The sequence below is a fragment of the Tauraco erythrolophus genome, chromosome 28 (genome assembly GCF_009769465.1).
Source record: "Tauraco erythrolophus isolate bTauEry1 chromosome 28, bTauEry1.pri, whole genome shotgun sequence".
Lineage (NCBI taxonomy): Eukaryota > Metazoa > Chordata > Aves > Musophagiformes > Musophagidae > Tauraco > Tauraco erythrolophus.
This window is the reverse complement of record NC_141492.1, coordinates 5,861,611-5,871,823: the sequence shown is the minus strand read 5'-3', so window position 1 is coordinate 5,871,823 and position 10,213 is coordinate 5,861,611. Positions and strand designations below refer to the sequence as shown.

General features: G+C 66.0%; 1 protein-coding gene and 1 non-coding gene across 3 annotated transcripts; one reads left to right on the top strand and one right to left on the bottom strand.

Moving 5' to 3' along the window:
* Positions 1 to 48: 48 nt before the first annotated feature.
* On the top strand, positions 49 to 155 carry LOC147526797 (U6 spliceosomal RNA). The gene has a single exon (XR_015222910.1). It is a non-coding gene; the product is annotated as a U6 spliceosomal RNA (small nuclear RNA).
* Positions 156 to 1,363: 1,208 nt separating this feature from the next.
* On the bottom strand, positions 1,364 to 9,742 carry R3HDM4 (R3H domain containing 4). Of its 2 annotated transcripts, XM_086627726.1 has the most exons (9): positions 9,695 to 9,742; positions 6,068 to 6,222; positions 5,772 to 5,890; positions 4,647 to 4,770; positions 4,327 to 4,334; positions 4,094 to 4,177; positions 2,724 to 2,809; positions 2,262 to 2,317; positions 1,364 to 1,506 (listed from the first exon to the last, which is right to left on the bottom strand). In XM_086627726.1, exons 1-9 carry the CDS (start codon positions 9,736 to 9,738, stop codon positions 1,403 to 1,405), a joined length of 780 nt encoding a protein of 259 aa, XP_086483852.1. In that variant the 5' UTR covers positions 9,739 to 9,742; the 3' UTR covers positions 1,364 to 1,402. The 2 variants fall into 2 exon arrangements, with proteins under 2 accessions (XP_086483852.1, XP_086483851.1); XM_086627725.1 differs by lacking the exon at positions 4,327 to 4,334 and having other exon boundaries at positions 4,094 to 4,179.
* Between the last annotated feature and the right edge of the window lie 471 nt (positions 9,743 to 10,213).

Genomic DNA, 10,213 nt, shown 5'->3' with positions numbered 1-10,213 from the left:
TGTTTAAGGTGTGGAACCTTAAATAGCGAGTGGGTGGAAACCGGACTCGTGCTCGCTTCGGCAGCACATATACTAAAATTGGAACGATACAGAGAAGATTAGCATGGCCCCTGCGCAAGGATGACACGCAAATTCGTGAAGCGTTCCATATTTTTGGGGTACCTTTGGGACCCGCAGCAGCTTTTTGCGGGCAGGGCAGGAAGGGCACCCCCCATGACCCCCCAGACCCCTCCCGAGGGGCCCCCCCAGACCCCCTCCCCACGCAGACACAGAGCCGCAGGGTGGGAGCACCGCACTTTATTGTCCCGGAACACCGCCCACGGCAGCGCACAGCGAACAGGGCGCGAGGACAGGCTGGGGGCTCCCCCCGTGCCGCAGGGACAGCCGGGGGGGGGTCCCCAAACCCCACAAGGACAGCCAGGGGGTCCCCACAGTTCAGGGCAGTCAGTGTCCCCATTGCTGTCAGGGAGCCCAGAGCAGAGACCCCAGCAGAGACCTCCAGCAGGTGCCCGGGGTAGGGGGTACAGGACGGCACCCGGGCTCAGCTGTGACAGACCTCAGCGCGCGCGCACACACACACACACACACACACAGAGTTAAAAACAGCCTATATTACATTTAAAAACAGCCCATCTGTCGCGGTGCCCGCGGGCTCGCGTGCCACCGGCTGGTGTGCGAGGTAGGGAACGGGGCGCTGCCGGAACACCAGCCAGGGGAGAGCACCCGGGAGCTCCCCACGCCCCACTCTGCCCGAGGGGGCTGGCAGGGGCTGAGCCCCCTCAAACATCCCGTCGTGGCACGGGGCTGTGGGTGCCGGACACACGCTGGGACGCGGCAGCCCCGCGGCCCTTCCGCTCGCTCAGCGTTTGCTCAGCGGCCGCCAGGAGCTGTTTCACCGCAGAAAAATCTGGACCAAAATCACCCCACGAGCGTCAGTGCCGGAGGCGGGTTTGGCCCAGCCCGATTATTTTTAAAAGCACCTGGGCTATAAATAGACACACAAACAGTTCCGGGGAGAGCAGCTCCGGCCAGGAAGCAGCACCGCAGCCCGGGGAACAGGGCGAGCACGACAGATAGGCACCTGCTTCGCCCACGCCTCACGCCTGGAGCGCGGCGATAGCTGGCAGGGCCATGCCAAGCGCCGGCACCCCGAGGGGAGCGCGGTGCTGCCCTGCGAGCCGGCTGGCACAGCCGTGAGCCCCCGGCTCTGCGGCATCAAGCACCTGCTCTTGGAAAAGGGGAAGGGACGAGCTCCTCGGGGAGGGTGGTCCACACCGTGCCCCGCTCAGGCCAGGGGAGAGGCAGGCGGCGGGCTGGGGCGAGGAGACGGTGGGGCCGGCAGAGCCCGGAGCAGATGAAGCCTTCAGTGCACTGAGCGAGGGGCCGGGCGGCCATCGGGGCATCAGCTCATCTGCCCCAGGTAGTCCGAGAGCAGGAGCTCGGGGCGCAGGAAGACGCGGTGTTTGTTGCTCACTTTCATTTGGCGCTTCCCTTCGATGTCGGAACCTGGGGGCGAGAGGGAGCAGTCAGCACAGCCCTGTCCCCTGTCCCGGCCGCGGGTCCCAGCACGGCCTCCCCAGCCCAGCTGCCTCCTCTCCTCCCTGCAGCTCACAGCCAGCACAAGCTCCTCCGCACTCTGCAAAGGCAGCGACCGTCCCCCCCCCAGCCCCCTCCGTGCGTCCCTGCCGGCACCGCGGGCTCCACTTCACATCATTAGTGCACTCGGGCTGTTTTCCACAAGCAGCTGCTAATGAAACACTCGGCAGCGAAGACTCCTCCGCAGGGACAGAGCCCGGTGCCTCTCCTCTCCTCCCCTGCCTTGGCAACAAGAACTTCCAGGGAAACCCACGGGCAAGGTGCTAGAACAGCTGTTCTCCATGGGAGGAGAGGGAGTCCCACGAGCAGCCTCGTGCTTTGGGCCACCCAAACACAGAACCAAGAGGGAAAACGGCAGCACTGCTGCAAACGAGACACCCCCAGGCAGAGCTGGGCCTGGCCATCACCCTGGCTGCTGGGCTTCAGCCCCCAGCAGCGGCTGATGTTGCCCACCCATCACCAGCACTGGTGAAGCGGCGTGACCACGGCCGAGGCTCCCGAGGGAGCTTCGGGCAGCAGAGGCAGGAAAGCAGAGTTATCTGTGAGCCGCAGCGCAAGGTGGGGCCGGGAGGAGGAAGGGAGGAAGAGACTGCACTGGGGAGGAGAGATAGCGATGAAGAGAAGGGAAAAACAAAAACAAAAACAAACAAACACGAGGCTCTTACTGGCAGAGACGAGGTCCATGTACTGGCAGAGCGCGTGGAGCAGGAGTCGCTCGAAGCTGGGGGAGATGAGGGACAGGGTTAGAGCCGGCGTGTCTCAGACCACCGTCTCCTAGTGCTGCCCCCCCTCAATTCCATCTTGTGAGCTCATGGATCAGAAGTGGGGAGCACAAAGTGCCATAAATTCCTGTGCAGGGACCCCCCAGAGCATCCCTCCCTTGGGGGCTCCGCAGGAGCCGGGCCAGGCAAACGTCCCCAGCTGGAGACTCACAAGACCTGGGTCTCCTCCGCCCCCAGAGCCCCTCTGCAGTCCGGGGCAGCTGCGGGGCACCAGAACGCTGGGCAGAGCAGCCTGTGCATGGCAGTCTGCTCAGCCCCTGGCACGTGGGGCGCGCACAGCCCAGGACTGCAGCCCCTGCTCCGTGGGGAGCAGTGACACCTGCAGAGCCCCAGCTGGAGAAATACCTGTTGTCCATCAGCGCCGTGTAGACGGAGTGAGGGGTGACGGAGAAGAAGGCCAGCAGCTCCTCCTCCAGACCCTCCAGTGTCCCCTGTAAGGAGAGGCAGGGGCTGTCAGCGGTGGCCGGACCCTGCTCAGACCCTGCGGCAACAGGCGAGAGGCAGGAGCCAGGCAAAGGGAGCCGGCGCTCGCCGCGTGTGCCGCAAGGCGGGCACAGCCACCTGCCCCACGCAGCTCCGCGCCCCTCGCAGCCCCCGCGTCTTCCCTTCGAGGAGCTGCTGCCCCAGCCAGCGCCAGGCAGAGCCACGGCACGGTGTGACCATCACCGCCTTCCCCTGCCACGTCCGCACAGCCCTGGCACGACGGGGCCTCCGACTCCGGAGAAGCTGCCGCCAGCAGCTCCCAGGCAAGTCATCTGGATGCAAGACGGCAGGAAGGCACACGGAAAGGAGACATCTCCCCTTTCCAGCCCCTGAGGCAAGGAAGAATCCGTCCCCTGCCAACTTGGTACTTTGTGTGCCAAGGGCTGGCATCATCCCTCATGTTCAGAGCGGCGCAGCCAGGAAAGCCTCGTGCCCTGCATCTCCTTTTCTCCCGACAGGCAAAGACCAGCTCAATGCAGCTCCGGAGCGCCGTGACCCCGGAGACGAGCAGCAGCAGTGCGTCTCATTTGGGAACAAATTGAGCAGAAGCCAGCGGGCAGGAGGAGCCGAGGCTGCTTTTAGACACTAATTAGAGCCAGGAAAACAAACAGAGCAGGAAAACAGCACCGCTGAGGAGAGAGCAGGGAGCCAGGCGCCCCGGGGCCCAGGAGAGCAAGTGTCCGGGCAGGCAGCACGGCACAGGGGCCCGGCACGGCGGCTCGGCTCCCGCGACCAGGCGGCATGAGGCCACGCTTGCCTCTCTGTTCAGGCCTGATCGCCTGCTCAGCAGTTTATGCAGTCTGACCCCTTTCAAAATGCCCTTGAGGTTTTCCTAGTCGCCTTGAGCAGACCACTCTGACGACCCCAAAGGCTCCACCGCTGCCCCTGCGGGGAAACGCGCTGGGTTTCCCCTGTCACCTGCTGACCGAGAAACGACCACATAAAAGGGTCCTGTGACTACCAGAAAAATCCGAACTGAGCCAGGAAAACCCATCTGCACGGGGAGCTGGATGTCTGTTTGCAATCGGCCACCACTGCAGAGGCCACACGAGAGCCGGAGCACATTCCCCAGGAGCTCATCTGAAACTCGGCACTTGTCTGGCTCGGTGACCATGCACGAGGTCAGGGGACAGCCCTGGGGACGCGGCTCAGGGTGAAGCTGCACGCAGGGTGCTGGCGGCCGGAGCTCTGCCTGCCCCGGCCCCACCGCCCCCCAGCAGACCCCAGCTCACCATGGGGATCCGGCCCCGCTTCAGGGTGGAGCGCAGGCGGCGGCTGATGCGCTGGAAGCACTCCTTGGGCGTGTAGGCAGGGTGCTCTGGAGCCGGCGGAGAGAAGACAGAAGGAACTCGGACATGGCCCACATCCCCAGTGCCCACGGGACAGCTTCAGCCACAGGGCATCAGCCCTTGGAAGAAGCCCAACGTCCCCCTAAACATCTGAAAAGACCCCAGCCGGGCACCACCTCCGCTCCTGGATCTGCACAAAGTCCCCCCCCCTGCAGCAAAGGAGCGTTTGGAGGGTGCGGAGATTTGGGGGTCTGCAACTGGGGATGGCTGCCGTGCCCGTCACCCCACCACTCCCAGGAACTCGCTGGGGTCCATGGGGGTCTGCTGGGCATAAGCAACCACCCCCCTGCAGCACCCACGGGATCGGCTCGGTCATCCCTAGACCCTGTGGCGACTGGATGGTGCAGGGAACAGGATGCAGCCCTCGGGGAAGAGCACCCTTCCCAAAATGCATGCAAGGGAGAGGCTCTCCCCACCCAGTGTCCCCTCCCGGCACCTTTCCACTTGTCTTCATTCTTGACGGGCAGCTTCCTCCTGTGCTTCTGCCCGGCCTCCTCCTCCAGGTAGAGCAGGACTCGCTCTTGCTCTTCTCCGGACCGGTTCATGAAGTCGTTCCAGATCTGACAACACAAGCACCGGGCCCCACTGCAGAGGTCTCCAGGAAGCACCCAGCGGTGCACAGCCACCCTCAGAGCCCCATCCAGCACCCTGTGAGCCTCCTCCTCACCCACCCGTCCCCAGGGTGGGCAGGAACAGTCGCTGGGAGAGGGGAAGGAACGGAGCCAGGCGCTGCCCTGCAGCTGCGACGCTGCCCCAGCCAGCACAGACCATGGCGGACACCAGCCGCAGCGACGACGACCTTCCTCCCTGTCTCCAGCTCCTGGCCGTCCGTCACCGCTCTGGGAGGGCACACGGATTTAACGCTCGGAGCCAACAGACAAAGGTGGTTTTTCAACAGTCACTGGGAGTCCGAGTGCTGACACGACAGCCCATCCGTGCGACCCAGCCTCAAGCCCAGGTCTGCTCAGGCTTCCTAAGCCTGGCTCGAACCTCTGCCGAGCCGAGCGCCACACACCGACGGCGCGGGTCGCTCCGCAGCCGAAGCCCCGTGCCAAACAGTTTCAGAACACCCGCTCACAGAGCTGGTATGGCAACACCAGCTGGGCAGCGTGATGCAACTGGGCGTTTGGCAAAGGGCTCGTTTCAGAGGAAGTGCTGCAGCTCACCCAGCGTCAGGTGCAACACTGTAGGTTGGGGCACTCGGGGCACTGCCAGGGGTGGCAGAAGCCTCCACTAAGCTGTTCTGGCCAGGCTCTGAGCAGGACCTGGCCTTACACTGCACGTTTGTGCAGATCCCCCACCCCACAGGCTGCAAGACCAGGGGCCCTGGGACCTATCTCCCCCTGGCACACGCAGCAGCAGCAGCTGGGCACTGGGCACACAGGTGCCAGCCCTGACTCCGACACTGGGCAGGAGCTAGGGCACAGCAGCTGAGGCCAGGGAGGCAGAGGGCTCCTCGGGCTGAAGGAACAATGTACGGACACCATGTACTGCCAAAACTGCACGTGCCATGCCAGGGCCTCCCCGGCGAGCCCCAAGCAGGCAGGGGGGCTGCACCTACCTCCACGTAGGTCTCGTTGTTACAGGCCTCGGTGAAGATGCTCGGGGCGGCGGAGTGGGCGAGCTCTCCCTCATCACTCCCGCATTCATCTCGCTCCAGGAGTGTCATCAGGTAGCGAGCTAGGAAGAAAGAGCAAAGCCCCTGAGAGGGGAGGCAGTGCCCTCAGAGAGGCCCTGTGCCCCTGGCACCTCCCCGCTTGCCATGCAGCGGAAGGTTTAGGGGCAGCAGCCGCCCGTCCTGGGGAAGAGACCCAGCCCGGGAAGAGTCAGCACTCAGACCCTGCCCCGGATCCTTACTGTTCTCCAGCCTCTGCAGGCTCTTGCGCCCCTTGGCCCTGGGGATGAGGTCCGAGTTGCGGATGGCCTTGTTGATGTAATACTGCTTTCGCTTGGAGGGGGAGAACCTCTTGGACGGGGAGTCCTCCAGCGGGGGCAGGCAGTCCTCGATCCTCCTGCAGGGACACACGGCAGGAGGGGCTGAGCCCACCTGAGACCTCCAGGGCCTGGGGCAGCTGCAGCAGCGCGAGGACACAGCTTGCTGCGTGGGGAGAGCGTGTGGCAGGGATGGTGGGGGAGGCAGAGCATCAGCATTAGTGCAACGGGCACCGCATCCCCCTCCCCGGGGCCCTGCACCCCCCGGTCCCACCTAACAGCCTCGCGGCACGCTACGCCGCTGAACCGCGCTGCTCCAGGATCTGGTCTGTTTAAAGCAGCTGTGCATTAGCAGCCAGACGTTCTGGGTAATTAACTCCACCAGCACGCACGGCAAAACGAAGGGATTCATTTCCATGGAGGCAGAGGCACGTCTTGGCCGGCCCCGCAGGCAGCCGGGGCTGGGGAGGGACCCCAGCGTGCCCCTGCAGCCGGGCACCCACAGCACCACGGCCCCAGTGTGCCACTGGAGCGACCAGCACCATCCTGCCACGTGGCCTCGGCAGCGACTGGCAACAGGCCCTGTCGTCTGGTTATCGAAGGCGGCGGTACCACCCGCCCTGGCCACACAATTACTGGCTGGGCTGGCCCGTCCCTCCAGACCGTTACGCTGCTGCGGCTGCTCCACACCACCACCCCGGAGCTGGGAGCTCCCCTGCCCCAGCAAGGGCTGGTTTTGCTAGTTCTCCATCTTCCAGGTATGCAGCCAGTGCATGGTACCACCAGCTGCGGCACGCCACGAGCCGGCAGGGCCCGGAGCAGACTCCAGCTGCCCCAGTACCACCCTGAGTGGGCAGCGGGCAGTTCCTGAGCACGGCCAAAGGCATTTGGCATTGATTAATAACAATTCTACAGTCAGGGCATTACTCAGACACATGCACGGTTTAGGAATGACCATAAAACTCAGACGATTTCATGCAAAGATTAAACCAAGCGATGCGCGAGAAGCTCACCGGGAGCTTAACGCAACCACTCTGGTTTCAAAGTTCACCAGAACTCCGCCAAGGCAGGAAGTTTCACTATTTTTTCGCTTGTTCTTTGCCCACTCGCTCAGGTCTCTGCGTTGCAGCTTCCCCTCCGGGTTGTGCGGGTTTCCTTCAGCACGGCAGCAGGGGGGCGAGAAAACCAACATCGCCAAAGCAAAGTGCCCCCCGACCGCTCGGGCAGGGCTGCCAGCGGAGCTGCCCCGCTGCAGCACGGCTGACCGCTGGCCTCCCGGCTGCGGCAGCACCGTGGTCTCGCCCCTCCCGCGGAGCCGTGCCCGTGCCAGGCACGGCTGTCCCCACCGTGTCCCCTCCTTTCCAGCACCGTGGGGCTCGGGGCAGTCCCGGCACCGCAATCGGGCGCTGGCACAGTCGTCCTCAGCAGCCGGGGCAGAGCGGGCTGTGCCGTCTGATTACAGCCCCCCAGCCCGGGACGGCAGCCAGCTGCTCACCCATGCCAAAGCCTTGATTTTTTTTTTTTTTTAATTTTTTCGCCTTTCCCTGGACAGGAGCAATGAGGGGGTCTCTGTTGCTGGGAGGGGGGGAAACCACCTCTCCCCCTTCCAGCTGGAGAGAACGCAGCAGCAGAGGCGGCCTTGGAAGGAATAAAAGGAAGGTGCGTATCCCCGGCGATGACTAACCACGGGTGGGGAGCTGTAACCTCAGCTGCAAACAGAGAGCGAGCAGCGCTCGCAGATCAAGTTTAGATATAAAGGTGGTTAGAAAAAAAAAATAAACAGAGGGAGTCACCTTACTGCCGGCCCCAGCGGGGAGGTTTGAGTACACAGAGCTCGGCAGCTGCGAGCCTGGCACTGCCAGGAGCCGGCACGGCTCACCAGCGCGGCCCCGGGATGGTGCGGAGCTGAAAAGCCCTTCCAAGACAAGGAGCCCACGGCGACGCACAGTAAATATTGAGCCTGTGCTCACGGACGGGGAGCCCCACCTCGGGGCAGTGGGACAACGGGAGGGCTCATCCTCCAGCCTCCGCTGGAGGGGGGAGAAGAGATGTTAAAAACAGCCGTGCAAGTGTCAGCAGGGTGGGAGCACCCCCATGCCACCGGGAGCCCCCGGCCCAGCCCTCTCCTCGGGCCCCAGGACAGACACAGTCCCAGCTCCTCGGCAGCGGAACGGGCTCTGAGCCACACATGCCTCTCGCTGCCCGGAGCCTCCAGGGCCGTCTGCGGTGGTGCCGAGGCTGCCTGGCACGTGCTCGCGGGTCTGGCACCCTGCCTCAGCGCCCTGGTTGCCACGTCTGCCATTTGGCACTGCCGCCTCCACCCACCGTCGCTCGGCAGAGCTGCTGGATTCACTTCCAACCCGTGAGGCTCGCAGGGGAGGGTGACCTCAGGCCTGGCCCGGCAGAGTGGGGCTTTACAGCACCAGGAGCGAGTGGCCGGGCTCGGACCAGCCCCACTTCCAGCCCCTTATCGGGAACTTCGGCACCAGGATCCCTTCCCGTGCAAGCTGCAGCTCCGCCGGGCTGCCACGGCCACCGGCACCCCGAGGGAGCGGGGTCCCAGCAGAGCCATTCCTGGGGGACCAGAGCAAACACTGACCCTCAGGGATGGTCCCAGCAGAGCCATTCCCAGGGGACCAGAACAAACACCGACCCCCAGGGATGGTCCCAGCAGAGCCATTCCGGGGGACCAGAGCCATTCCCGGGGGACCAGAGCAAACACTGACCCCCAGAGATGGTCCCAGCAGAGCCATTCCCGGGGACCAGAGCAATTCCCAGCGACCAGAGCAAACACCGACCCCCAGGGATGGTCCCAGCAGAGCCATTCCCAGGGGACCAGAGCAAACACCGACCCCCAGGGATGGGTCCGGCAGCCCCGGGGCCGCCGCACAGAGTTTAGCGGCTTCTCCTCCACTTCCCATCTCCAGGCAAGAAACAAGAGGCCCCTCGTTCCCCGTCGGAAGATTTTTAACCAGTTCCCGTTATTTATCGTTTAGCCAGCGGGACACGGCACCGCCGCTCGCGGCGAAGCCTCTGCTGCGCCGGTGAAGGGAGCACGGCGGGCGCTCTCCGCCGCTCCCCGGCCCGACCCGGGCCCTCCGCTACCCCCGGCCGGGAGCCGTGGGCTCGGGCTCCGCTCGCAGAGCCGCAGCCCCCGCCCGCCCCGGCACGCAGCCCACCGGGACCGGATCTCCGAGGGACCGGGACGCGGCTGCCCAGCGGCACATCGCTCCTCCGCTGCCGGTGCCCCCGGGAGCACCCGTGGCCTCTGACGGGGCACACGCTAATCAGCCCGTTACCCCCATCGCGGCCGCCGGCCTGACAGCGTCCCCGGTCCCGGCGCTCTCCCGCTCCAGGGCGACGGGGCAAAAGCTGTCCCGGCGCGGCACCGCCCGGGATCCCCTCGGCAGAAGCAGAGCCCCGTCCCAGCACGGGGATCGCGGGGGCCCGGCGGGGCAGCACGGACGGGCCGCGGCCGCGCCGACAGCCCCCCCCGAACCCCCGGCAGGGCCCGCCCGGCCCCCGCCCGCCCGCGCCGGGCCCCGCACTCACGGGTAGGGCTCCTCGGGGCCCGCGCCGCCGCGCAGCACCACCATGGCGCGCTCGGCTCTGCCCGGCCCGGCCCGGCCCGGCGCGGCGGCGGCACCGGACCCTCCGCGCTCCGCGCAGGAAGTGGCGTCAGAGGGGCGGGGCTTCCTGTGACCCCGCCCCTCTACCGGGGCGGGGTGGGGTGGCGGGGAGAGTGCAGTGGGTACGCGGCGGGGGGGGCAGCCCCGGCACTCAGCGGCTGCCGTATCCCCGGTGCCGCGGCCCCGTTAAACCCCCCCGCGCCGCCGCCGCGGAGCTCTTAAAGGGGCCGCGCCCCGCATGGCGGCGCTCCCGCCCCCGGCCGCGGGGCGGCGCTGCGGCTGCGCTCCCAGCCGGCCCCGCGGCCCCGCCGCGCGCGATATTTGCATGCGGCGGCGGCGACGGGCCAATGGGGAGGCGGGGCGGGGCGCGGCGGGCGCGGCGGGCTAATGGGGGCGCGGGGCGGGGCAGCGCGGGGCGGGGCGGGCGCGGAGAGCCAATGGG

Excerpts from the sequence above, each read along its gene's own strand:
- R3HDM4 (XM_086627726.1), bottom strand. The coding sequence starts at position 9,738 with ATGGTGGTGCTGCGCGGCGGCGCGGGCCCCGAGGAGCCCTACCC. Across the intron at positions 5,891-6,067 it reads CCTGCAGAGGCTGGAGAACA|CTCGCTACCTGATGACACTC; the intron begins GTAAGGATCCGG and ends CTTTCTTCCTAG. Across the intron at positions 2,810-4,093 it reads AGCGGGGCCGGATCCCCATG|GGGACACTGGAGGGTCTGGA; the intron begins GTGAGCTGGGGT and ends CTCTCCTTACAG.